General features: G+C 53.2%; 3 protein-coding genes and 1 long non-coding RNA gene across 7 annotated transcripts in view; 3 read left to right on the top strand and 1 right to left on the bottom strand.

Moving 5' to 3' along the window:
* Positions 1–26515, bottom strand: part of LOC136163487 (uncharacterized) — a 490623-nt gene that overhangs the window by 328505 nt on the left and 135603 nt on the right. The gene's annotated exons all lie outside the window — the stretch shown is intronic.
* On the top strand, positions 4126–21412 carry HOXD11 (homeobox D11). 3 transcript variants are annotated; one of them, XM_065931803.1, is made up of 4 exons: positions 4126–5856; positions 6627–7081; positions 19748–19962; positions 21287–21327. In XM_065931803.1, exons 1-2 carry the CDS (start codon positions 5079–5081, stop codon positions 6860–6862), a joined length of 1014 nt encoding a protein of 337 aa, XP_065787875.1. In that variant the 5' UTR covers positions 4126–5078; the 3' UTR covers positions 6863–7081; positions 19748–19962; positions 21287–21327. The 3 variants fall into 3 exon arrangements, with proteins under 3 accessions (XP_065787875.1, XP_065787874.1, XP_065787873.1); XM_065931802.1 differs by lacking the exon at positions 19748–19962 and having other exon boundaries at positions 21287–21412; XM_065931801.1 differs by lacking the exons at positions 19748–19962; positions 21287–21327 and adding an exon at positions 16750–16886.
* Positions 9929–17695, top strand: HOXD10 (homeobox D10). 2 transcript variants are annotated; one of them, XM_065931799.1, is made up of 3 exons: positions 9929–12324; positions 12744–15383; positions 16750–17695. In XM_065931799.1, the coding sequence occupies exons 2-3, from the start codon at positions 14429–14431 to the stop codon at positions 17025–17027; spliced, it is 1233 nt and encodes a 410-aa protein (XP_065787871.1). In that variant the 5' UTR covers positions 9929–12324; positions 12744–14428; the 3' UTR covers positions 17028–17695. The 2 variants fall into 2 exon arrangements, with proteins under 2 accessions (XP_065787871.1, XP_065787870.1); XM_065931798.1 differs by having other exon boundaries at positions 9929–15383.
* Positions 19991–22865, top strand: HOXD9 (homeobox D9). The gene is made up of 2 exons (XM_065931800.1): positions 19991–21537; positions 21890–22865. The coding sequence occupies exons 1-2, from the start codon at positions 20739–20741 to the stop codon at positions 22129–22131; spliced, it is 1041 nt and encodes a 346-aa protein (XP_065787872.1). The 5' UTR covers positions 19991–20738; the 3' UTR covers positions 22132–22865.

The raw sequence follows: 26515 nt of genomic DNA on the forward strand, positions 1-26515 counted from the left end.
ATGACAGCCAAAGAGTTGAAGATTTTTTTCTCAAAGTACGATGATGATTTATTCTCAGTGCAAGACCAAGAATTTTCAGTACAAGATCTGGAATGGACACCTCATGGGGCACCCTGAGCCTCAGCCCAACTGACCTCAGTTGATGTTTAGATGAATTGCATTTTCTCTGCTATCTAATAATTTTTGTACGTGTTTTGTTTATTTTGTCAAAAACAATAGCTTGTAAGTATCAGACATACAGAAATGTTTTCAGTGGAAATAAATATCCAAGTCCCAGTCAAGCTGTCACGGGACTGATGTCGGTTTTTCAAAACATTTCAGATTCTCTTCTAATGTTTTTCAGGTCACCAAATTCGTTTTTCTTTCCTGGCTGCGGTTTCACTATGGGTGTCTACTTGACTGTTCATTAAACGAGAAAATGGCTTCCAAGTCAGTCAGGAAATGGTGTATAACAGCCTGTGAACAAAATATATAAAATACCAAGGTAGGGGAACCATGAGCAGCTTTCAGCGTGTCCCACACTCTAAGTGAACCCTCGGTTTCCTGCTGGCCGGGACTTCTGCATTTTGCCTACATTCTCAAACTTTGAAGCCTACTGTTATCGGCGGGGCTGCCAAGATATGAGGTTCCTCGGGCTTCAGTACAGAGCGTCTCTCCCTGCCATGTTTTTCCAGTCCGGCTTCTTGTGAATAGGCTACTCCTGTGGGAAGTCCTCCACACTGGTCCCTCTGCCAGGAGCCCAGCAGACTCCCTTGGGAGATGTGGACCTGGCACCCTCTAGGTCTTCAGAGCCTCTAAATCGGGCCAGGAAACCTGGGGCCTGCTCAGTATTCTGAGCTCTTGCAGACCCCAGCTCCTTGCTAGCTCAGAGATGGAAACTAGAGAGTTACTAGCTTTTAGCAAGTAGAGGAATTAGAAAAACGTTGTCTCTAATTTTGAGCATTCAATGGTTCCAACTCCCGTTCTCTGAAGCAAATCTGAGGAACTATATTTTAAACAGCTCCTTTTAAAAACAGAAAAAATGAAGCAAGAAGCTGCTGAGGGAGGCCCTATTATTTAGAAATGCTGGTAGGGCTCAGGGAGGCAATGGTATGAGAACTGGGTCTCCCTGAGTCCGGTAAGGTTTGCCCCCTTCAAAATAACCAAACAAAGGCAGAGGCCACACTCAGACCTCAGGTATGGCGGGCTGGGTAAAGGGCCAGGGAACCGGACTTAGATCAAGGCCCTAAGACAACACAGGGAGACCATTTTCTCTGCAATATACGCCATTGTATCATTGTGTTCTTTCCCTTTAGCATGGGACGTAGGGTGGAAGGAGATATCCCTGAAGACCACTCCCCAAAGAGACTGAAATTATTCTAAGTGTAAAATTTTGTCTGTTGGTTAGAGCTTCAGTAGTGTTTTTCAAATCCATCCCTTTTGGTGATCCACACGAATATAAAGGAGGTGGTGTCCTTTCTCCTTTCCTAACCAAAGTCCCAGCAGGGATTTGGAAGCACGATGAAATCTGAAAAAAACAAATACCCCAGCAAAATGCTGAAATCTGAGTGTTGAACATTCCCTCGCACAAAGACAAATGCATCCTCCGAAATGCTGCAGTCCAGGCGGGCCTCTTGACCAAGGAAAAGGTTTTTAAACAAGGAAAAACGGCTTGGTCTGGCATTCAACCGGCTGAGAGCTCAGAGGGCCGGCCAGGAGACGCTTTTAAGGCCTGGGGGCTCTCCCCAAGGGAGGCGGGCTGGGGAGGCTTCCGGGAGGCGGGCGCGTGGAGGAGAAGCCCAGAACCGTTGTAAATATTCATGTCTGTGGGGGTGGGGGGAGGGTGTGCCCCCTCACCCCGCCTCTTCCAGCTGCACCCACCCCCCCTTAGTGGGGGCGGGGGGCACAGCGGCTGTCCGACCGTCCTTGGACAAAGGTAATCTCCCCACATTTTTGTTCTTCGGTCACTTGACTTAGGGAGCCCATTCCGAAGACTTTGCAGAGAAGGGACAGGCTCTGGGTGTTTCCCTGCGTTTCTCCTCTCTTTCGTTTCCTAAAAGAGCATAAATAATTAAAGTTTGGCAGGGAGGAAAAGCTTTCTTGCAGGACTGTAGTGGCAATAAATGAAATGACTCAGAATCTCTTCCCCAGTCAGTTTTTACGAGAGCTGCCAGACAGTGTCTGTTCACGTTCTCCAGATACCAGGGGCGCCCTGACAAAGTTAAGGTCAAGTTAGTGTCTTATCTTGGGTGGCTCAAAATTACCGCATCGCGTCCGGGCGCTGCGCGGAAAGCTACCACTCGCGGAGCTGCGGGCTGGGAAGACAGGGTCCGGTGCGCTCCCTGCGCTTCGAGTGGGGCCGCGCAGGCAGAGCCGAGGCCACAGCCCTTGGATCTTCACGGTAGGTTCTCGAGCCGGACGCGCGGGTCTGGAGGCTGCGGTTTTCCTTGGGTTTCAGGGTGAGGATGGAGGAGAAAGCTGGGGCCAAAGGGCGAAGCGGGCTGGGCCACGAACGAAAGCCTGGGCTTGGGTGTGGGGGTGGGGGTCCGCGCTAAAGCGCAGAGAGGGGCCGGCCGCCCCCTTCCCTGTGCACCCTTGCGCCGCTGCAGATGGCGCACCCTCCCCCGCCAAAGCGCGCCTCCAGCCCGAGCGCCGTCGCCATGTCGTTGAACTTGAATGGTTCGTCCTCCCCCATTTCCCTCTTTAACGGTCAGCAGGCTCTACTTTGGGGGCAGCGGGCTGCCTGCGCCCCACCCGTGCAGAGAGAAGGTGCCAGAATCTTGCGCACTTGCAGACACATAAAGACCCAGCCGGGGGGCACCCCGCGGCCCCTACCCTGGGTCCTGACCGGCTGCGGGGCTAATGTGCAGTGTCCGGGGAGCCATTTTAGGAGAGAGATCCTGGGGCGTCAACTCCGAGCCCGAAAGGGAGAGGTTTGGGCAAAAGATGGAGATGGGGAGGCAGACAAGTGTGCCAGCGGTCTAGGCTGAGGAGAAGGGGGCGAGCTGGAATCTGGGCGAGGGTGTCAGCTGTGTGGAGGGTGCTTGCAAGGCTGGGCAGTTCTTGGATGGGGGGTTTCTTGCTCTCCAGCCCCACCGACCTGTTTGCGCAGCGTTCGGAGGGAAGCTGAGGTGGGAGGGGGGCGGAGGAGAGAAAGTGGGAGGGAGAATGGGAGGGAGGAGATAAAAGAGGAAGGGGGGAACATTGGTCAGAAAAATAGATATGCGCTCTGATCACCCGCCTTTTCTCGGTCAGTCGGCATGGTGGGCAGAGCTCACGACACGGGCACTGCGGCGACCGGGGCCGGGGAGGGAACCAGCCTCACAACCTGCACTGCCTGTCTCGGGCGCAGGGCTGAGGCCTGGGACCAATGCTGGGATTGATTGCCTGGCAGAGGAATCCTGGGCAGAGAGAGGCAACCTCCTGCCCTCAGTTCCGGGATTCGGGTTTGGGGAGCTTTTTGCTAAGAGACGGGTTTCACCTTTGGAAAACGCTGGCTTTCCTGAGGCTGAGCCCAGGCCTCGCCTGGAGCCACCCCACCCCGCCACCCCCCGGGCTAGAAAAGAGGGACGCAGCCGCCGCCGAGGAGAGTGAGGCCTTGGGGAGAGTGGATGGGGGGCCCTCAGAGTCAAGTGGAGAAGAGGGGCTTAAACCAGGAGGCAAGAGAGGCTGAGAGCCCGCCCCTCACCCCCAGAGCCAACGGACCTCCGGAGAGCCCCGCAGTGGCCCTGCGGGCCCTAGGGTGCCGCAGAAGCCTAGGGGAGACGCGGCATGGATGCGTAGGCCTTGGCGGGGCTCCGACACAGGGAAGGAGCTGGATGTGAGGCTGGTTGGTCTTATGCAGGCCAGAAGGCAGAGAGGGTGAGACGGGCGGAGGCCCTGGCGTTTGTCTCTGCTTGCTTGCGGAAAAGCGGGAAGCCAGGCACCCTGAGAGTAGGACTCTAGGTCCTTTTGTTCAGCAGACCCCCAAGCTTCTGGGGGGGCCACGGGGTACCTCCGCTGGCTGAACTCCCTCCTCGCTTTAGCGCTGCAAGAGAAAAGGCTGAGAGACGACAGGGAGAGCGATTGAGGCGGGGACACACAGCTGGGGCGGAGGAGGACAGAGGACCTGGGGACCGAGTGAGCCAGCGGCTAGGAGGGGAGTAAAGTAAGAGGAAGGAAGAAGAAAAAAGGAAACTGGGAAGTGAGAGGAGACAGGACCGGAGAGACAAGTGAGAAGACTGAAAGGGGGACAAGGAAGGAGAAAGAAGAGAAGGCGACAGGGCCGAGTGGGCACCGAGACCCCGGGCCGGGTGAGCTCCTGGCAGGCTTTTGGCGTGAGTGTTTTGAGGCTGGCATTCGCGCTCCGGGTCGGCAGTAGAGAGAGCCAAGTTACTGCTCGGCGTGAGCGCCGGGCAGAGAAATATGTAAATCAGGGCTCCTGGCTCCCCGAGAGCGGCGCAATTACGCGCCTTGAACAAGAAGCAACAAGCTCCCGGCGGGCTTGCAGAGGGTGGCGGCGTCACGGGGGAGGGAGCGGCTGCAGGAAGGGGTGTAGGGGGTGGGACCCTCACACCCTCACACCTAGTACCCGGTGCCTGGAGCCGGGGCTCCCCCTCCGCGCTCCGCTTCTTTCCCTTCCCCCTTCCTCCCCCTTTCTCCCCCTCCCTCCTCCTCCTCCTTGCCGGCCTCAGTCCGCGTACTTAAAGCGGCGCGGGCAGGCGCGGGCGGGCGGCCCAGCCGGGCGGTGGCAGATGCACCCAGCAGTGGCAGCCGCCGGCGGCGCACAGGTGACCGGCCTGCGGCACAGCCTGGTCAGGGGGCGCCCGGGGAGAGCTGGCTGGAGTGGGAGGCCGATCTGCCCCCAGCGCGCGCGCGTCTCGGCGCCAGGAGCCGTCCCGGGGCGTGTTGGCGAGCACTGATATAGATATAAGGACATTTCTCTCCATGGCGTCACGTGACATAATTACCACCAGAATCAATCAAGATGAATTGCACGTCAGCGCCCGGTGGGGATTTTTGCTTAGTTGATCCTGGCCCAAGCCTCTTGTGCAATCGATGGCTCAGGTTGGCGGCGCGGGGAGCGGCCCGGGGCTCGCCGGCGCGCACGCCGCGGAGCCATGAACGACTTTGACGAGTGCGGCCCGAGCGCAGCCAGCATGTACCTGCCCGGCTGCGCCTACTATGTGGCCCCGTCGGACTTCGCCAGCAAGCCGTCGTTCCTGTCGCAACCGTCGTCCTGCCAGATGACTTTCCCCTACTCTTCCAACCTGGCGCCGCACGTCCAGCCCGTGCGCGAAGTGGCCTTCCGCGACTACGGCCTGGAGCGCGCCAAGTGGTCATACCGCGGCGGCGGCGGCAGCGGCGGCGCAGGGGGCGGCGGCGGCGGGGGCGGCCCCGGCGGGGGCGGCAGTGGCGGCGCCGGGGGCTACGCTCCCTACTACGCGGCTGCTGCTGCGGCGGCGGCGGCGGCGGCGGCGGCCGAGGAGGCGGCCATGCAGCGCGAGCTGCTCCCGCCCGCGGGCCGCCGGCCGGACGTGCTCTTCAAGGCGCCCGAGCCGGTGTGCGCCGCGCCCGGGCCGCCGCACGGCCCTGCGGGCGCCGCCTCCAACTTCTACAGCGCCGTGGGCCGCAACGGCATCCTCCCGCAGGGCTTCGATCAGTTCTACGAGGCTGCGCCCGGGCCCCCGTTCGCCGGGCCGCAGCCCCCTCCGCCGCCCGCGCCGCCGCAGCCCGAGGGCGCCGCCGACAAGAGCGACCCCAAGACGGCGGCCAGTGGCGGCGGGGGAAGTCCCTGCGCCAAAACGACCCCCGGCTCGGAGCCCAAGGGGGCGGCAGAAGGCGGCGACGGCGAGGTGCCCCCGGGGGAGGCGGGGGCTGAGAAGAGCGGAGGCACAGGTAGGCACCGGACGCGGGGTGGGCGGCTGGGCTTGGGGGCCCTGGGCGCGGGGGGGCGGAGGGGGGCCTCCCTCTGCTCGCGCCGTTTTATGTGCTACTTTATAAGCGTTCGAAGGGGTTTATACATCCTATAAGATTTCCCTGGCCGTTGTAAAGCGTGTTTACGATAGGAAACCAATTTAGGTGGGCTTAAGGTAGACTTCGAGGAGGACATTAATCGCTGCAGAGAGCTTTCCCCCAGTTTTGTGCGTGGAGGCGGGGGGTCCTAGAGATCGTGGAGGGAGGTAGGAAGGGAGGGGAGATTTCAAGCCAATTTGTGAGTGTGGACACTCGAGCCTCCTGCTTTTAAAGGAGTGGGGGGTTGGGGAAGAGTTTGATCCTTGAACTGGACTTTATCCAAACCTCTGGCTGACGCACGCTGCTGGCTGGAGTCGAGTAGATGCCCGGCACGCTCGTGTTTCTCTTCTGAGTCCAGCTCAGAGCCTGCCTCGCTCTCTGCTTTCCCACCTCGATGCCAGGCTGTGAGAGTGTGTGTGTGTGTGTGTGTGTGTGTGTGCGTGTGTGTGTGTGTCGGGGCGTGAACACAGGTCCACGCCCGCACTCTGTCCTGTGCCCGCCCATATATCATCCCCCACGACGCAGGCAGGGCCTTTCAGCCGCAGCAGGGACGTCCCCAACCGGCCGAGGCCTGGCCCTTGCGCGGCCCGAGCGGGCAGCCAGGGGTGGGTAGGCAGTGGCCTCTCTCACCCCTTGGTCTCTTTAACTTGCAGTGGCCCCCCAGCGGTCTCGGAAAAAGCGCTGTCCCTACACCAAGTACCAGATCCGCGAACTGGAACGCGAGTTTTTCTTTAACGTGTACATAAACAAAGAGAAAAGACTCCAACTCTCTCGGATGCTCAACCTTACTGACCGGCAAGTCAAAATCTGGTTCCAGAATCGCAGGATGAAAGAAAAGAAACTGAACAGAGACCGTCTGCAGTATTTCACTGGAAACCCCTTATTTTGAGAGCTCCAGGAGCACCCCTCTCCCCTGAGCCCCACGCACCCACTCTCCTCCCCACCACCCTGCCCTGAGCAGGCCCAATGTCCTTGGGTTTAATGACGCCTCTTCTCTGTGGAACTCCACGATTCCTTCCCACGGTCAACTCGGGACCTCCCAGCGACCACTGCAGCCTGCGGACGAGGTCGGGGACTTGGCCGAACGGATCCTAATAAGGGGAAAATGGTAAATGCAAACGTCCCTTTACAATTTTACCGCCAATGTGCTGTTGTTCTTCCCTCTCTCTGAGCTCCCGTGGGGACGCTGTGGGATCTGTAGAGAGTTAGGCCGAGGGGCTGGAAGGCACTTGTTTTTGTTCTGAGTTTAAGGGACTGCATCTTTCCCCCTTGGTGAATGCAGATTATTTAAACTCTGGGAAATGTACCTTTGGTCTGTCGTATCAAGGCATGAGTCACTGTCTTTTGTGTGAATAAATGGTTTCTAGTAAAATGGAGGTTATAGCTTCAATACACTGTATGAATTTTCCTCTTTGAAGAAGTTTAGTGTCTGATTAGGATATTTTTGTGACCAGAACCTTCTTCCCCAAGCAACTGAAAATCAAGTGAAAAGCTTTTTAATCCCGCTAAGATAAGACTTGTTCTTTCCCATCCCTTCTAAGTACACTAGCATTAAAAATAACTTTAGTGATGACTCTCTGAATTGAAGATGTGACCCAGCCATGCTGGTGCTGCCTTATCCAGGCAATGAGGCTGGGACAACAGGAACCTAAGAAACAAGTCTCCTTGCCCACCTTACCCTATCCTACACCCAGGGTAGTAAACTTGGAATTCCTTAAAACAAAACAACAACAACAAAAAAACTGGGTAGGAGATCCAAATTCACTCTTAATAAGATGTCAAGGAGGCAGGGTCCCTTAAAAGAAGAAATTAAAAACTAGAACCTTTCATTGAAACAAAACTAATTTTCTAAAGGGAAGGTATCAGGGGTGGAGAGGCCTGGGTCCTTGCTGGTATCACAGGGACCTGGAGCAGAGAAGGTCTCCCTCGCTGCCCCGCCTTGGAAATAGGGCCCAGGACTGCAGACCACTTCTCACAGCATTTACCGCTTCAAGTTAAAGAATGTGGTGGAGGCTGCACCGCACTTTATGTTGCAGGGCCAGGCCAGGCTGTTTACAAAACCTTGAACTGTCTAGACAACACCATAAAAGCCAAAGTTCTAAACAGCTTAATTGGGTTATATTATACACCTTCTGGTGGGCCCAAAAGAGATTTCCGCAATGTGCAATAAACTGGAAGAGTGAGAAAAGCTTCTCTTTCTCTGAAAAGAGTAAAGTGAATCTTATGACTCTTAACCTCTCATAAGTCCAAAGTCAAAAAATAAATCCATGAGCTATACAGCACCCCATGCATCTTCCAAGGAGGCATGCATTTCCAAATGCAAAAATTTTTTTAAATTATCAAAGCTTTTGGAAGGAAGGAAAAACATAAGTGCATAAGTGTATGCCTTTGAACTTCCAAAATGTCAAGGTCATCACCTTTAACCTTTCTGAATAATTAGGCGCCTTAAGGTTCTTCTGTGATATTCAACTGCCACCCACTTTCACACACACATGCTCACACACATCCAGAGCCCCACACACATTTATGACCACACAGAATCATATCAAGGGCTCACCATAAATCTAGGCAAATTCCTAATTTCAGGATCAATAACCTTAATTTCCCTTCAAACATTTGTGTAATTCAGTACCAATTGACTTCTTTTAAAAATACTGGTTATATTAAAATGTCTACCAGCATGCTTTTACTACAGCTAGGAAGTGCTGGTTGTTTTCTTCTTTTTTGCTGCGGGGGGGGGGGTGGGGGTGGGGTGGGTGGGTCATAGATATCAGTCCATTAGCTCTAATGAAGAAACGTGATTTTGAAAGCAGGCATTTGAAAAAGAAAGTTCTATTACAGACTTACTTCGTTATATTTGAAAAAAAAGTCACCCTGTCAAATAAATTACTGTACTTTCTATGATATGGAACAAAAGAAAATATATTTATATTGTTTCCAAAAGGGTCCCGCAACGTTTGGTGAAGGATGCGATAGAAACAAAGCCTACAATTGAATAATTTCGTTCAGAAGGGGACTCCTTTGTTTGCAATCCTAGGCATCCGTTACAATGTCAGTGCCCTAGTAATGTGATCATTCCAGGAGGCTAAAACTGGTTTATTTTCTTCTCTCTCCCTCTCTCTCTCTTGCTCGCTGGCTTGTTCTTTTTTAAATGCTGCGTCTAAATGTAGCAGCTTGTATGTCCACCACCTTAGTCAAGCCGAACCTAGAGATACCATTTCGCGTTTGCATGGCCTTGGAGAGCCACACGGGGGCGTGCTCACGTTCCAGAAGCCTCATTTGTCGGAGAGGCCGCGGTACCGTATCTTTCGGATACTGGATTCTAATATGCAATCTTAACCGGCTAGAAACCGCTAAGGTGTTTGCTTGCTGATTGTTTGGTCTCCGCAGCCATGAGGTTGGGAAGTTGTATAAAGACAGAGGAATGCGAGCAGATTCCTGAAATAAGAGATCACCTAATCGTTGTCTTATAAAGCTGTTGTAAAGAATACTTTGGTATAACCTGGTGGTGTCCAAAAGAGGTTTTTAAAAGACAAATATGTGCATTTCAAAAAAAAATAAGTCATGCCACTGCAAGTTAATTAAATTATGGAAATCAATTTTCTTGGTTTGAGTGTGTGGAGAGCGATAGGAAGGTAGGACCACCCCTGCCCACAACCGCGTCCGCCTTGCACGCTCTCCGACCGCCTGGGGTGATTAAAAGGCTTTTGTTTAAGACAGATCAGGGCGCCGGCAACTTAGCTGAGTGTGGTCTCGGAAAAATGAGACGCGTCGAGACCTAGCGGGTCGTTCTGCGCCAGGCACCCCCACCCCCACCCCCGGTAGTGCCTGGCGTTCGGGGCTATCGGTAGTGACCGGGAGGCGCAGGCAGGACTGGGTTGGGGCTCCCGGCCATACTGAGCTAGTGTGGCAGCGGGGAGCGGTAGACAGCCCCGGGGAACGTTATACTTCAAGGCGTCGTGGAATGGAGTATGCATTTGAAGCAAACGGGGCTTTGCGTTTGACAGAACCCTGACCAGCCTTCCAACCCGTCTGCTGGCATTGAGCGTGGAGTTTGATTTTGGCACAGGCTCCTGAAAGCAGTTTTCTTTCCGTATGCCCTCCTCAACCCCATTCCCACCCCGAAAGGGCCCGACATTGCGGAGGGCCTGTGCCACCATCCAAGGTCCTAAAGAGAAGTTCCAAAATGAAAGGTGGCAGTCCCTTCTTTGCTGAAGTTCATTGTAAAGCACATGCAACCCCGGAATTAGTGAGGACCTCCTCAACTTCGCTGTCTTTGCCCCCTCCCTCGGGGCCCTGGACTAAAAGACTCTGGGTCCACCCCTGGGAGTTGGCATCGGCTTTAGTGGAGGCTGGGGGCCACGAGTCTCCCCACCCCATGGGAGGCGCCAGCCAGAGGCATTGATGTTCCCCGCGGGCACCCTGGCTCCTGCCTGTCTGACTGTGGGTCCAGCTTAGCTATTGTGAATCGACATTTCCCGGGGCCTAACCTGGGCCTCAGTCCAAGTGGGGTGAGAGTCCTCCTCCCCAAATGTCGTTGTGTTTCTCTTTAGCCAGCTCCAGCGGGGGCGCTTGTGGCCTTGGAGGGCCCCTTGGCCTTGGCTGGCAGCCTCTCCTAGACCACGAGTGCTCAGCAATCTGTAGTCCCTTTCCTCTCGGCAGCGCCCAAGTTGAGTCTAAAAAAGACCAGGGAATTGGTGAATTGGACCAGGACTTCTCTAGGCTGCAGACCTGACCTTTCTGGATCATTCCAGGCATGTGGGGCTTATGGTGCATGGCCCCAGCATCTTGAGTCGCTGAGGTCTCAGAGCTTGAAGTGAAGGGAGATTGGGAGAAGTAGGAGTCTTTTGTGTCTGCAAAGGGAAGAGGTTCCTAGGCTGCTGGTCGTTTTGCAATGTCTCCCTAGACGTGTCTTTGCATTGGTGGCGGCTTCCCTGGCCTCCCCAGTTGCCCTTTTGAGTTCTTTTCACATTGGCTTGGAGGTACACGGTGCAACCCAGAAGGGTGCTTAGAGGAAGCAGCTTTTAAAATTTGTGCCCATCCACTCTGCCCCCCCAAAAGTGGCACATCTATGAGAGGTCACTCAGGGCCCAAAATCAGTGGATCCCCAGGTCCACCCAGGCCCAGGGCCGCTGCCCTTCTTCCTGGTGACAGGAAGCACAGAGGCAAGTCACTTCTTGATTACAAATGCTAATTTCTTGCTGAAGCGACCCTTTTAATTTTTCTCTGGAAAGAACTGTGCCAGGGAGAAGGATGTCTTGGTACAATTGTGGATATTCATCTCCTTTATGGTACAATATTGATTTATTATTAATGGTAACTGCTCCATCTGATCTAAAGATGATCGAAAACAGCAGCTATGTAGCTACATTAAATACTTGTAAGCAAAATAAAGCCTGGCCTTGAAAACCCAGTCTTTTCATTCCATTTGCTTTATCTTAGCCTTAGGGTCTTAGACAAACTTTCCATCCTCCCAGGCTCAGATCATTCTCTTCCTTGTATTGTTTCTATTTTGCTTGATTTTTATAATAAAATCTCTCCAAAATATTGGCAGTTTCTGGCGTCAAGGAGCTGGTCTGAAGATAAAAATTTGAAAAAGAATAAATAGAATTTTGTGATCATAGATTCAAAATTATATCTGATACGCATTTTTCCCCCCTCCGGTGAGTGAAGATGACCTATTTAAAACCAAATCCAGCATGGGAGTGACTTTGAGCCTGAAGGCGCAGGGAGCTGAAACAGAAAGGCTCCCCAAATTCAGGAGGCAGATGTCCTGGTTAATGGCAGATACACCCCTTCGGTGAGGAATTGCTGGTTTTTTAGCTTGGATGTTTTCTTCATGTGTAAATAAAGATTATGAAAGGATATTTGATGGGCATAAAATTTGCGATTAGATTGAACACTCTTGCCTCTCGTGGGATAGGAGAACTGGACAGCGGAGTTCCGGGCGGCTCCCTTGGCCGACATGCAAGGGAGGACGGTGCCGGAGCGCCAGGCTGGCGTCTGGGCGCCTGCCGAGAGCGTGTGCAGTGGGCACTTTGTCCAGCCCTGGGCACGCTTAGCTGTGGCTGAGATCATGATCTCCGCCTTGAGAGAAGGCAATTTTTGGGGTGCTAGTCCCTGGCTGTTAGCTTTGAACAGGACCTTAGCAGACTTGATTCAAAAGTTGGGTTTTTTCCCCTGCCGTCCTCACTCCCCCACCCCCAAGCCTAAAAACAGCCACCCCTGCCGAAGGTAATGTTTAAACCTCCGCTTCCTTAGCCGGCGTCCCGCAGCCGGAGCAGTTAGAGGCGCCAGGCTTTTAACCTGACAATGATGTTGTATTTGAACAGCTGCGTAAAGGTTTAAAAGGTCTGTCTCATTGCCACCGAGGGGTTTTTTTAAAAGGGGTTATTGTTTGGGCGAGGGCAGTGTGAGGGGACAGCCGAAGCGGTCCCAAGGCTGAAAATAATGTCCAACGACTTTTTCCACCAGGCCAGGGGAGATTCCTTTTGGGGAGGGGTGGACAAAGGGTTTGCTGGAAAAGGTTTTTGTGAAGGAGCGAGCGGGCTACCGCGTCCACCAGTAGGCTGAGTATCGGGCTCCCCCCACCCCCCAAAAAAAAGGCAAGGCAGAAACCCAGTTTGCCCACAAGTTCAGTCTCTGGGCCTGAAATCCCAGGCCAGCCCCCGTGACAGGAGTGTGGGGAGAAGAAAACACGGATGCCTCCCCGGACAGAGAACTGGTTTACGATCAGAGTTTCCGGGGCCCTTCCCTTCTCTCGGATGCAGGAAAGGGGATCCAGGAAGCCTGAGAATGGCTCCAGTGCCCTGGCCGGGCCCCTCACCCAAGGCAAACCTTTGGAAATCAAGTTTAAAGCTCCCTGCTGCTGCCCCGAGGCCGCGGCTTCCGAAGGACTGCTCACCGCCTGCAACAGAGAATGAGGGAGGAAGTTGTTGAAGAAGTTTCTCATAAAACTCTGAGTTTCCATGGTGGTGATGGTGGTTGTTCTTTTAATGAGGTCGACCACAACCCCAGACCAAATCCTTTTTATAGAACTTTCCCTCACCAAAGGAAACACAGGACTAAGGTTCTCCCACCTCCTTTTTTCCCTCCCTTCCCTTATCCAAACAGAACCTTCTCAAATAATTTTAGGAATTGCCCAAAACTGTAAACCTCAACTTCTGACAAAAGTATAAGCTTTTAATATTTGACAATTTGTGTTAAAACAAAAATTGACCTTCTTGGTTAGTAGCGAGGGGGGAAAATCAATAGTATAATTTTCAATAATTCATAAAGCGAACGCCATTATGCTAAATCTTAACTATTAATCTTATCCTTTACAAAGTCTCGATTGATTTGTTAATAAAATATCTTCCCGTGTGTGGCAACAGCGGGTATAACTCTTTAAAAACCTTCAGAAGCAAGAAAATTACCAAGTAGCCCAAGAATGTAGATGAGAATTTTATTGATCGCCCTGATTCTTCTTAATATGTATTAATAAATTCCACAACCTTTTGTACCTTGCACTTGTCAAAAACCAATGCTTTTACAAAATCCATAAAAGGAAAACATATTTTTCTTTGCAGAAGAACCATATGACACCTTTGCATCACTCTCTCCTGCTTGGCCCAGTCAATTTTCTAAAACTTCTGGAGTCTGAGGGTGAGAGTTTCCCCTTCCTAGAAAACATTCTTTTCGCTCTTCTTCCTTCCTTCCTCTTTGCCCTCTATTTTCAGGGCGTGTGGGGAGGGAAACCTCGGTTTAGTTGGTTTAGTTCTTCCGCTGAGAACCGGGGGGGACGCTTTGGCGGATGCCGCGCTGCTGGCGAGGGACTGTCTCCGGGCTCAAAGCTCCCAGCGGCCCGGCCCGCAGAGGTCGGGGTGTGGTTCCCCGAAGAGCCGAAGGCTCGAGTAGCCCACCGGGGCGCAGAGGCGCCGGCAGCTGGGGTGGGCTGGCGGGCCGAGGCAGAGGACAGTGCCGGGGCCGGGCCGGTCCTCGGGGCTCCGCGGGGCTGCTCAGCTGCGTGGCCTCTCGGCCCTCGCGGCCCTTCTCGACTCCACTCCCCAGGATATCTTGGACGCGTCTAAGGCGCCAGAGCTCTTTCCTGTGGACTCCTGGGGTGGGATGTCTCAGAGTCTGGGGAGTCCAACTCACCTTCCCAGGCTGTCCGGGACAAAATAAACCAGGCTGGGCCCCCACCCACCGCCCTGGCCCCGGCCCTCTCGGGCGCCTTCTGCCTGGGTGTGTGCGGGGAATGCTTCTGTGTGCAGGCGCCACGGCGCCCGGGCTTCCCTCCCCGCGTGTGTCCTCCCGGAGACCCCTCGGGCCGAGCCTTTCCTTCCTGCGGGGCCCAGAGGCTGGAGTGGGGGACGCGAGTGGGGCGGGCGGACAGAGCGAGCCCCGGGAGGCTGGCGGGCGGCGGAGAGCGCTGCGCCGGTTGTCTCCAGCGCGCACTATCGCGGGCGCGTAGTAGATGTCGCTGTTGTCCGCGCTTACGCGGCCGGCTGGCCGGGCTCTGGAGCACGTGACCTGCGAGGAGGCTGCGGCTCAAGGCCATTTTCAAATCTCATTGGCTTGGTTGTCATGTGGTCGGCAGAGGCATCCACAATTACACGGGGAATGTTTTCCTAGAGATGTCAGCCTACAAAGGACACAATCTCTCTTCTTCAAATTCCTCCCCAAAATGTCCTTTCCCAACAGCTCTCCTGCTGCTAATACTTTTTTAGTAGATTCCTTGATCAGTGCCTGCAGGAGTGACAGTTTTTATTCGAGCAGCGCCAGCATGTACATGCCACCACCTAGCGCAGACATGGGGACCTATGGAATGCAAACCTGTGGACTGCTCCCGTCTCTGGCCAAAAGAGAAGTGAACCACCAAAATATGGGTATGAATGTGCATCCTTATATACCTCAAGTAGACAGTTGGACAGACCCGAACAGATCTTGTCGAATAGAGCAACCTGTTACACAGCAAGTCCCCACTTGCTCCTTCACCACCAACATTAAGGAAGAATCCAATTGCTGCATGTATTCTGATAAGCGCAACAAACTCATTTCTGCTGAGGTCCCTTCGTACCAGAGGCTGGTCCCTGAGTCCTGTCCCGTTGAGAACCCCGAGGTTCCTGTCCCTGGATATTTTAGACTGAGTCAGACCTACGCCACCGGGAAAACCCAAGAGTACAATAACAGCCCCGAAGGCAGCTCCACAGTCATGCTCCAGCTCAACCCTCGCGGCGCGGCCAAGCCGCAGCTCTCGGCCGCCCAGCTGCAGATGGAAAAGAAGATGAACGAGCCAGCGAGTGGCCAGGAGCCCACCAAAGTCTCCCAGGTGGAGAGCCCCGAAGCCAAGGGCGGCCTTCCGGAAGAGAGGAGCTGCCTGGCAGAGGTCTCCGTGTCCAGTCCCGAAGTACAGGAGAAGGAAAGCAAAGGTCGGTATGAGCAGAGTTGTCACCCCAGCGGGGCGCGCAGCCCCGGAACCGGCAGAGAGAGGGAACACCCGGGTGCCCAGTGCCGAACCGGCAGCCTGGGGCCCCGACTGGCAGGTGCCTCTCCTCCCGTCTTTTAGAGGGGCAGTCTTAATCCCGAGATGGTTTCCGCTTCTGCCGCGCTGCCCTGACCCTCCTGGCTAGTCCTGGCCCCATGCTGATGGCGCCCGGGCAGAGGAAGGGCTTGCTGGGTTTATTTTTCCTGAGCTAGACCTGAAATGCAACAAAAGAGCGCAAATGAGACCTGCGGCTGGTAAACGCGGCCCCAGAACCTCCTTTCTCCCGCTCAGATTTGCAGTCCCAGCCATGCCTTTCACTCAATGATGATTTTAAGGTGGTCCAAGGTACTGTGTTCGTGTTCAAGTGTATGCACCCCGCATCCTGCGAGCTTGGGGACAGCAAGGGGAACGAGATGGCTGGACCAGTTGGTGCTTGGGCCGGAGAACAGGGCTCCCTGCCTCTGCGGGGCTAGGTAACCTTGGCTTTGTCTGGGGAAAGTGCCGAAAGCTTTGCAGTCCTTTTGCAAAGGGGCAAAGGCAGAAGGGGGGGGGGGGAGGGAGAGAATGGAATATGCATGGCCCACCCGGCAGGGCCAGCCTTAGGGCTGGATAGGGCAAAGAGCCAGGGGCTCTGGCTTTTCTGCCCCTGATCCTCTGCCCCAGTGCTCAGAGTTGGGCCACAGCAAGGAACTACATTTCTCATTTCTGGGAGAATGCTTTTGTGTGGGGGTAAGAAAGCACAAGAATTCAGAAAATTCTGGGGCATACAGCGATGCCCAGGCAGGGCGGAGAAGGTGTACTCGGTTCCTCTGGTATCTTTGAAAGAGAATTGGTACCTATAAGCCTGGCTGTGGGGCTCCCCGCCTGCCTGGGAGAAGTGGGGAGGAAGTGGCAGGTTTGGGGATCTGAGGCAGCAGTGGGATTTGTAGGCTTGTCAGACTGTGGTTTGCTTCTTCCACTCTAACCCTGTTGTGAGATGATCATTTAGAATGTTGCTGGTGAGATCCTGAAAGTTTACTATTGTACTAATATTTTGTGCAGGTCAGAAAGTAGAGAGAGAAAGAGAGAGAGAACGCTGACACAGACGGCAAGAATACCCACCCATTTGTGTCATTTTGGGTACTTTAACTAATCTGGCATCATTTACAAATATCTTTCAGGGCCCACCTCATGTGAGTAATGTTTAATGCAAGCATTTTCCAAAGCGGCCTGTCTGGCAGCGGGGTCATGGCCAAGGGTAAATTTGAACAGATTAAAAGAAAAAAAAAAATTCTTGATTTTTTTTCTTCTTCTCCCTTTAATTTTGTTAGAGGAAATCAAGTCTGATACTCCAACCAGCAATTGGCTCACTGCAAAGAGTGGCAGAAAGAAGAGGTGCCCTTACACTAAGCACCAAACGCTGGAATTAGAAAAAGAGTTCTTGTTCAATATGTACCTCACCCGCGAGCGCCGCCTAGAGATCAGTAAGAGCGTTAACCTCACCGACAGGCAGGTCAAGATTTGGTTTCAAAACCGCCGAATGAAACTCAAGAAGATGAGCCGAGAGAACCGGATCCGAGAACTGACCGCCAACCTCACCTTCTCTTAGGTCCGAGGCCCGTCAGAGGTTAGGATCGGAGAGGGGCGCCGAGTTCCAGGGCCGAGTGCAGGAGGACTGGGAAGGCGGAAACAAAACCTTCAATGCTCTTTGTTTTTTGAATTTTTTTTTTTTCCTGCTAGAATGTGACTTTGGGGTCATTCTGTTCGTGCTGCAAGTGATCTGTAATCCCTATGAGTATATATATATATATATTAAAAAAACTAGCACGTGTAATTTATTATTTTTTTCATCGTAATGCAGGGTAACTATTACTGCGCATTTTCATTTGGCTCTTAACTTATTGGAACTGTAGAGCATCCATCAATCCACTCGTCCATCCAGCAATGTGACTTTTTCATGTTTTTCCTAACACAAAAGGTCTGTGTGTGTGGTTAGTCCATGAGCTCATGGCGTTTTGAATACATCCAGTACTTAAAAGTACTTAAATTACATATATATTTAAAAAGATTAAAACCCACAAGCTTTGGGGGGAGGGGGACTAAAAAAGCACATTACAATGTATCTTTTTGCAGATGAGTTTAGCAGTCGTCCTTGGTGAGATGGAATATTGACTTTGCCTTGTAGCCTTTCCCTTGTGGTGCATCTGTGGTTTGGTAGAAATACAACAGCAACCTGTGCTTCTGTGCATGTTCTGGTCGCATGTATAATGCAATAAACTCTGGAAACAATGGAAATATGTTGTGATGGAGATGAAAGACTTTGGTGAGATGATCTTCCTGTTATGTTGCTTGTTTGGGGCAGTTGCGGGGGTGGTAGAAAGTAGGGGAAGGGATATGGGAGAGAAAAGCTGAAGGGGGCCTCTGGTGCTGAAATTTGGCAGTGGTGGGGGAGTGATAATTCAGGCTGTGCCTGCTGTTTTCCTAGTCGGGAAGAAAGAGGGTCCTGTCTCCCCCTCCCCTCATGATAGTAACAAAATTGATTTGTCAATGGATGTGAACTTCCCTCTAGCCTGAGCCTGGTAAGTAAACCTGTGTCCAAACCGCATTTTCCTCGCAGCTCTCCACTTGTGTGTCTTCCTCTCTTTGGTTTTGGTTGTGTTATTTTTAATGCTTTCAGTGGAGTCGTGGTGATTTCTAGCTGGTGTGCCATCGTCAGGGACTAGGTTGAAATCAGTCTTGCCCACCTGGAAGCCGTGGGGCCTCCATTACAGTAGCAAAGACAAGCAGCAGCTTAGCATTGCATCGGATCCATTTCTGCTCCCCTGTTCTTATCCCGACCCCCATCCCAAGCAAAAGATAGCCAGGCCACAGTGAAGCCAAGGATGAGTGAGTTTTCTTATCCCACTTTGCCCTGGTTTCCTTGTGGAAGGATTTTATGCTCAGTCGTTACCTTTTGGTGGCCTACATGAAAAAAAAATTTAAAGGAAGGAAAGGTTTTCACCAGCTAATTCTCCCTCCATTTAATTACAAACTGCTGATTGGAGCCATTGTATCTGGGAAGCAAGAAAATGTATGAAGGGTGACCGAAAGAATTTGCAGATGAACATGACTTCTCATGAAGTCCAATGTTGCAGTTGTTACCATGGCACAGAAAACGCCAGCTATCTTTTCCCTGTGTGTGAGTGTGCATATAGATAGATGGATAGATAGATATATAGATTGACTGATGGATTTCAGGATCCTCAGCCCACGAGAGTCTAGACTTTGGTAGTCCTGCCAGGGAGAAGAGGAGAGGCCTTGGGGGGATGAGCTGACAGAGAATTCGTTACCCCAGGTTGTGCTGTGGTTTCAAAAGGTTTCCAGTAGACTCAAGCAGCTTCCTTGACAAATCCTTGGATTTGTCAAAGGACAAATGAAAATGACAAATCCTTTTCGCGTCCCCCCCTTTTCCCCTAAAGAATCTCTTTAAGGGGATCTCAGCCTTAAAACCCTTGACCAAGAGTCCTTGGGAGACTCAGTAATTAGAGTTTTAAACTTCCTGCCGAAAACAGAGATGATTTTCCAGGTCCAAGACCGCTTTAGGGGAGCCATTTCCTAGGGTGGAAGATGGATGGCATCAATGCCAGGTTGGGAACACTGGAATAGATCTGCCCAGACCTCCATTGGTTGGGCAGGAGAAGGAAGGCAATTTTAGCTTCTCAGTTTACCTCCTGCGATGTGGGGAGCACCATTCGTTGTTGACAAGGGGTCATGTCTCAGAGGAAAATCTGGGCTACAGGCAGAGGCAGCGCCTCTGGAATAAAATCAGAAAGCCTTTGGCAAAGGCAATCAATCAGACCATAAGTAGCCATTTCCCTCCTTCCTTTCCGGGGCTCAAGGTGGGCTGGGAGCCCCCCAGGGGTGCGCGGGGCAACTTGTAGAGCGAGGAATATATCCTCCACCCGCCAACGCCCGACTGCTTTTTGTCTCGGCTCCCAGCCGGGCTTCCTAGGCTTTGTACCATGGATTTGGGAGTGACAATGGGCATTTCCCTCAGATTCAAGGCTGCCCAGGCTTACCTTTGGAGACTGGGGGTGAGGGGGTGGGGGGAAGTGGGGAGGAGGGAGAGAAAGAAAGAAAAGAATTCGTAAGAGAGTAGCCCAAGGACCAGGCCATTTTTTAGAGATCTCTGGAATTCACTTGGAGGCGTCCAAGTGAGAACCAAGGGGAGCGGCCTGGCCCAGGGAAATGCTGTTCCCGATGGCCATTCTTGAGGCAGGGTCGGGGCGGCCGCGGGGTGCGGGCCTGCGCTAGCATTTGGGTTCTGCCCTATGGCGTGTTCTCTTCCAGGACCTTGCCAGAAGTCCCGGAGAAGACCAGGCACCCTGGCCGCCACGGTGCGCGCGGCGCTGACTGCCAGCTTGCGGACACTTCCGAAGGCAGACAGAGCCCGGGCGGTGGCCGCCGGCCGCGCCCAGCCCGAGGGCCTGGCCGCCCCAGCTCACCCCTCCGGCCTCGGCGTGTGCTCAGCCTCACGTCGGGGGTGTGTGTCTGCGCGGGCGTGTGTGAGTGTGGTAGGGGGAGGGGGGCCTTTCGAGCTGCTCCATCCGTCCGTTTTATTAGGGACACATTAATCTATAATCAAATACACCTCATAAAATTTTTATTGAAAGGCATAATATCATTACAGAGGTCTTCCACCTGTTTTAAACAACACGACAAGCTGTGAGAGAGCGTGTGTGGGTGTGGGTGTGCGTAGGCAGGGGTGGGCTGGGGCCGGGAGAGAAGCTCCGGGAGAACTCCCCTCGGGCGCCAGGGGGCCGCCTCGGAAGGCCGGCCTGCCTCGGGCCGCACAGGCTCGCGCTCCCCGCCCCCGGCCGCTCTGGGCTCTGCCAAGTGCTCGGAGCGCCCAGAACTCACGGCCGGGAGCTCGGAGCCCAGACGCCGGGGAGGCAGCCCCGGTTCGGACTGCAAGACCGAGGGCGGCAAGAAGAGGCGAACAAATAGTCCCCAGCGCCTCCCGCGGCCGCGGTCGGGGCGCGTGGTCCCCGTCGCCACCGGGATGGCCGAGTCAGGCCGGGCCGAGCTCGGCGCACCGGCCGGGACCCGTGGGCTCTAATTGCTGCTCTTATGTTGATGATGATTTTTTTTTTTTTTAAATCACAGCAGCCCCCAGTTTAGCGGACTGATTTACTCCTGGTATTGGTAAATATGATCACGTGGGCCGCGCGACCAATGGTGGAGGCTGCAGCCTGCGAACTAGTCGGCGGCTCGGGCGCCGGCGGGGAGCGGCGCCGCGGCGGGCAGTGTAACCTTGGGTGGGAGCGCGGGGCGCCTCAAAATGTCCTCCAGTGGCACCCTCAGCAACTACTACGTGGACTCGCTCATAGGCCATGAGGGCGACGAGGTGTTCGCCGGGCGCTTCGGACCTCCAGGGCCTGGCGCGCAGGGCAGGCCCGCAGGTGTGGCCGACAGCCCGGCCGCCGCCGCCGAGTTCGCCTCGTGTAGTTTTGCCCCCAAATCGGCCGTGTTCTCCGCCTCGTGGTCCGCGGTGCCCGCCCAGCCCCCGGCGGCGGCGGCGATGAGCGGCCTTTACCACCCATACGTGCCCCCGCCGCCCCTGGCCGCTTCCGCCTCCGAGCCCGGCCGCTACGTGCGCTCCTGGATGGAGCCGCTGCCCGGCTTCCCGGGCGGCGCGGGCGGCGCGGGCGGCGGCGGTAGCGGCGGCGGCGGCGGTGGCCCGGGCCCCGGTCCCAGCCCCGGCCCCAGCGGCCCACCCAACGGGCGCCACTACGGGATTAAGCCTGAGAGCGGAGCGGCACCGACCCCCGCCGCCGCCGCTGCCGCCACCTCCACCTCCTCCACTTCCTCGTCTTCCTCCTCCAAAAGGACTGAGTGCTCCGCGGCCCGAGAGTCCCAGGGGAGCGGCGGCCCCGAGTTCCCGTGCAACTCGTTCCTACGGGACAAGGTGGCAGCGGCGGCGGCTGGGGGAGCCGGGCCCGGGGCGGGGATCGGATCCGGGTCCGGGGCAGGCGGCTCATCGGAGCCCTCGGCTTGCAGCGATCACCCGAGCCCGGGCTGTCCGCTGAAGGAGGAAGAGAAGCAGCATTCGCAGGCGCCGCAGCAGCAACTTGACCCAAGTAAGTGCAAAAGAAATTGCCCCCTGATTTATTGCTGAAACCTGTAAGGCTCGAATGTGCAAAACTGATAGTTTTACTAACCTATAAAAACGTCTAGACGCCTACCCTAGCCTGGGCGAGCTACACGCATCCATAAAAAAAGCGTCCCATAACCACCTACCCTGGGCACGCGGTTTGTACGGTAAACAGAGCGCGGGCATTAAGGCTTTTTATGATAATTCCCCCCCAAGTTGTGAAAAGCGGCCATCCTTGGTGAAATTAATTTAACGACCTCTTCTCTCCCCCACCCCGTTGTCTCTCCCTGCCTCCCCTCCGCCCCTCGCTCCCCTTCTTCAAACCCCCCTCTTCATAGACAACCCCGCAGCAAACTGGATCCACGCTCGCTCCACCCGGAAAAAGCGCTGTCCCTACACCAAATACCAGACGCTTGAGCTGGAGAAGGAATTCCTCTTCAACATGTACCTCACTCGGGACCGGCGTTATGAGGTGGCAAGGATTCTGAACCTCACAGAGAGACAGGTCAAAATCTGGTTCCAGAATCGTAGGATGAAAATGAAAAAGATGAGCAAGGAGAAATGCCCCAAGGGAGACTGACCCCGGCGCGGCGCCGGCAGGACCGCTCTGCTTTGCGATGGCAGTGGGGTTTTTTTCTTTGTGGGTGCTTGATTTCCAGAACTTCTCCAGCCATTCGGACATTCCCCCCACCCCATTTTAGGTAGAAGTGACTGTGTGGTTGGTTTCTGTGAGGTAATTTGGGGGACTCTGTATTTGCTCGCTTATGTGTTGGAGAAACCAAGTGGCTTTGGGGTTTTGCCCTATCCTGCTCCCCTCTTTTCCTGTTCCGTTGATTCCTTAGGAATTGCCATATTTTGTGAGTGCACGCTGGTTTGAGGAGCCCTCTCCTATGTAAATGTCTCCTATATTTCTGAAAAGTGCTGTAGTTTAGCCCCGAGCGCTGCTTAGCGCTGCTCAAGCAGGGGCCAAGCGCACCCCATTTCCAAGAGCGAAGGCAGAGCGACGACAGTGCAGAGGCCCGCCCGGGCCGAGCCCCGACCGTGTTGCCCACCGGTTATGAAAGCCTCTTTTCCTCAGGAAGGCCGCGGGCCCGCCACTGAGATCTGGAAGGAGGAGGCCGAGAGAGGAGCCCAGGGCCTCCGGTGGGTCAGGGGTTTCTTCTCAGTGCACTGGAGGAGCCGCACTCTCCCTGCGAGGGTTTGGCTCGCGTGGGCGGCCGCGGGTGTAGGCCCTCCCGGTTCCTGCCTGAGGACCAGTTGTAAATGCTACCGCTTCCTACCAATAAATGCTGACCTGATCAAATGGAGCCCAGACGCTGGCCCTGGACACTGTGTGCTTGCTTTCTCTGCCTCTTTGCAAAATATCACCCTCATGGGACGTCTTCCCCATCTCTGGGAAGGATACTCTGCTAAAAATCCATGGCCCTTCCACCTGAGAGGTCTCTGATGTGCCTCTGAGTCTCGCTTTGGTTGGGCAGACTGCAGCATAGAGCACCCCCCAACCCCCCCGGGGGAGCCCTGGGCGGCCCTGTCGCAGCCTGCTTTCAATGCCTCGGCGAACTCCGTACCCTGGACCCAGTGTCAGCATTGCAGCAGAACCGGCAGAGCCCATGGACCCCAGAAAACAAGGGACCGTCTCGCTGGGGCTTTGACATACCGCACCCCATGTCTCCCTCTGCTCACGGAGTCGCAGCCATCAACACCCCGCTCCCCCCCACCCAACCAGGGAAAGGCCAACTCGGCACCCTGGGGCAACTCCTGCAGTTGCGCGGGGTGGCTGGCTCCGGGAGGGCTGGGCCGGTTAGGCTGTGAGCTTCCGCCCCTCCCCACAGGAGCCCCGAAGTGACCTTAGAAGATCAAAATGGTCAAGGCTCTCCGCCGCAGCCCTCCCCACCCCGCCCCTCCCCCGCGCAGTTTCTGTGTGCTTAGCCCCAGCTCGGCCCTCTGAGGGCCGCATTCAGAGGCTAAAATGAAGGTCATTGTAAGTGAGGATTTGGGCCCAACACGGCCTTTGCAGGCCCGAGAGGCGGCGGCGCCGGGCGGCCTGGGCTGGGCGGAAGGCGGGGGCGATGGCAGAGTTTTGGGGGGATCCGGATGAAAGAGGGGACTTGAAGGAAAAGCAGAGGGGGGCAGGGAGGGAAATCCAAGGCCCAGATCCGGCAGAAGGTGCTGCGTACCCCCCGCCCCTGCGGCCAACCCGATACCTTGGGCTCTTTGAAAACAGGAAGAGCCAAGGTGTCATAAAGCCATCGAGTCGGCGAGACGTCTGGAGGTAATGAGTTTACGACAGGCCCGGCGCTTCGCTTTGAAAGCATCTCATTTTGATGTTTGTGTTTGTGGGAGGAAAGGAAAAATGCAGACAAAACTGGGTCTTAAAATCTGGACAATAAAATATAAACAGGACTCCGTTGGACTAAGAAGACAGGGACTGGGGAGCCCCGGATGAGGTGTGAGCACCTAGGAAATAAAAATGGGGGGAGTAGGAAGGAGGAGACAATATAGTTCTGATTTTTAAAATAAGCTGGGTATAGAAGTAGCCAGTGGCGGGCTCTCAATAATATTTGACTATGGCTGCCGTCTAGCTCTTTCTTTTTAAAAAAGGAAAATACGTCTGTTATTTAGGGGTGGGAGAGTTAGTGCTCTTGGGTCATTTCCTTAGGCCGAGCATCTCCCAGATGCATGGTCCGCGGAAAGAGATGAAGTTGCCACTTAAATGACCTCTCCCAAAAATATCTAACCCTCCACTCCAAACACGGAGCAAAAATATTGTTGGAAATTACTTGTTTGCATATAGAAAAATTAATCGTTACAGCTGAATTGGAGGAAAGCATTTTTGAAAATGAGAAAAAAGATTAACCTCTTAAGGAAACACCTAAACTGATTAAAGTCTTCGCTTTAAATAAAAACAAGTGGAATGCTTAGCCAATTCATTTCACTCTGTGGCTTTTGATATAAATTTAATATCTCATTTATTGTGCTTAGAAGTTCCAATGAACACAGCCCAACGGGGCCTTTCCAGACAGGCATTCAGAGATAAATCAAAAAAGTTTTTAATTTGCCTTCTATCCCCACCCCCATTTGTCCAGTGAAATGGGCCTGAAGCATTAAAATTACAAAGTAGCAAACATTCAGGATTTAATGCTACATGCAACAGATTTAAAAGGAAAAAATGAACGAATTTAACTTCTGTAGTTTCTTAACTTTCGAAGTCCCTGGCTCCACTGTTAAAAAAAAAAAAAAAAAGGCCTATAGCAGTTGATATTTAGAAAGTTGTAATCTTGTTGAATCTAGCCCATTCTGTAATTGTGGGCGATTACAGAATGGGGACTTACTGTGTCTGGCAAAAGAAGGGCTGGAAGCTTTTGAAAAAGACACTACTGGAAGCTCTCGGGAGCAGAAATATCTTTGGCATTCAGGAGCCCCTGTTTTCTGCACTTGACTTGTCGACAATCAAAGAGATGAAAGCATTATTAGTGTCAGCGATCCAAGCTCCAGTCAAACTAAAGAACAAGATTGGAATTGGTTTGAGTTGAATAAAGAGAAGTTAAGCTCACTCGGCTAGAGGTGGCATTTGGCCACTAGAGAGCGCCCTTGCTCCATTTTGTGATCGTAAAGCTGGCGTTTGCGGCGGAAGAAGGGCTTGATTAAAGATACAATCCTATGTTAGATTCCAAATTAGGATAAATTTAACCAAAAAGAATCAATGTGCACTATTACATTCTCCAGAAGTGTTTATTATGTATAAAATGTTGGCTTAGTCAGGATTTCAGAAAACTTGGGCACAGTTGAGAACGTTACGTTAATGCATTGTATCAAAACAGAGAAGTGTAAAAAAAAGCATTACATGTTTACCAAGTTAATCGCACCCTGCTCCCATTCAGATTATAAACGGAATGCTTGAAGGAAAAAAATAAAACTGTTTTGTCCCAAGAGGAAATGTTGTCTTACAATGTTTTCGTGATTAGGCCAGAATGTGTAGAAATGAATTTGTAGTGTTTGTGTTTCTTTTTCGCCCCCTCAGGAATCACAAAGTTCTAGAAGGTGCTTTGCATTATTGAGATCTGGACTCGCTCTTCTTTTCCCCCATTTCATTCCAAAATCCACTATTGAGGGTTTAAACACGCGCGCGCGCGCACACCCACACACGCCAAACAGTGAAATTAAAAGGCGCAATTACAAAGTTTCAAGGTTTTATTGAAAATAATTACTCTTTTAATTGGGTATTTGCAAGATTGGAGTACAAATCGTTAACCGTCCGAATCAGTTCGTTCGCCTACGGATTTAAAGGAAGGTTTTAACCTGGTGATAACTGGCAGAAAACAACAACAACAACAAAACCCGGACCCATCACCACTCACACATTAGAAGCCTCCTTGCACTCCCTACTAATTTAAAAATAAGACATGCCTTTATAATCTGCAGATTCATTAGCAATCCGTTTACCTTCACTATTTTCAGCTATTCCCTGTAGAAACAATTACAGAGTTTTAAACATTATCTTGTTATGCCTTTCTCTCTCTACCTTATTTTCTCCATTTGCAAAATAATAATATTCTGTCCACCCGAACTAACCTCAGGATCTCACCCACGAGCTGGGCCAACCCTCAAGGGGCAAGAGGTAGTTGAAATCAGTCGCCTGCTACGCCTTTGGGAGCTGTCTGGAGGTTTTTAGACATTCTCATTTGGCGTGAAAAGCCAGCAAGGTGTGTTTAAGTTTTAACGGGGGCGTCCTCGGTGGGCTTAGAGAGTGTTTCTGAGGTCGGCTCCCGTGGGCCTGGCGCCCTCTACAACAATGGATTATCCCAAGAAAAGGGGTCACCCAAAGACGCACGAAAAAGGCAGAGTAGCCAAAGGAAAACACACTCAGCAGAGACCTATTACATTTATTGGACATTGAACATCATCAACACAAGAGCAGAGGTGGGGGAAGAAGAAGGGGCAAGAGAAGGCGAATTGGTGGTGTA

This window comes from Muntiacus reevesi, chromosome 3 (genome assembly GCF_963930625.1).
Source record: "Muntiacus reevesi chromosome 3, mMunRee1.1, whole genome shotgun sequence".
Taxonomy (NCBI): Eukaryota; Metazoa; Chordata; class Mammalia; order Artiodactyla; family Cervidae; genus Muntiacus; species Muntiacus reevesi.

What these genes read in the sequence shown, in the direction of transcription:
- HOXD9 (XM_065931800.1), top strand. Translation starts at nt 20,739, where the DNA reads ATGTCCTCCAGTGGCACCCTCAGCAACTACTACGTGGACTCGCTCATA. An exon ending in GCAGCAGCAACTTGACCCAA is followed by an intron (nt 21,538 to 21,889) that starts GTAAGTGCAAAA and finishes CCCTCTTCATAG; the next exon opens with ACAACCCCGCAGCAAACTGG.
- HOXD10 (XM_065931798.1), top strand. Translation starts at nt 14,429, where the DNA reads ATGTCGCTGTTGTCCGCGCTTACGCGGCCGGCTGGCCGGGCTCTGGAG. An exon ending in ACAGGAGAAGGAAAGCAAAG is followed by an intron (nt 15,384 to 16,749) that starts GTCGGTATGAGC and finishes TAATTTTGTTAG; the next exon opens with AGGAAATCAAGTCTGATACT.
- HOXD11 (XM_065931802.1), top strand. Translation starts at nt 5,079, where the DNA reads ATGAACGACTTTGACGAGTGCGGCCCGAGCGCAGCCAGCATGTACCTG. An exon ending in TGAGAAGAGCGGAGGCACAG is followed by an intron (nt 5,857 to 6,626) that starts GTAGGCACCGGA and finishes TTTAACTTGCAG; the next exon opens with TGGCCCCCCAGCGGTCTCGG.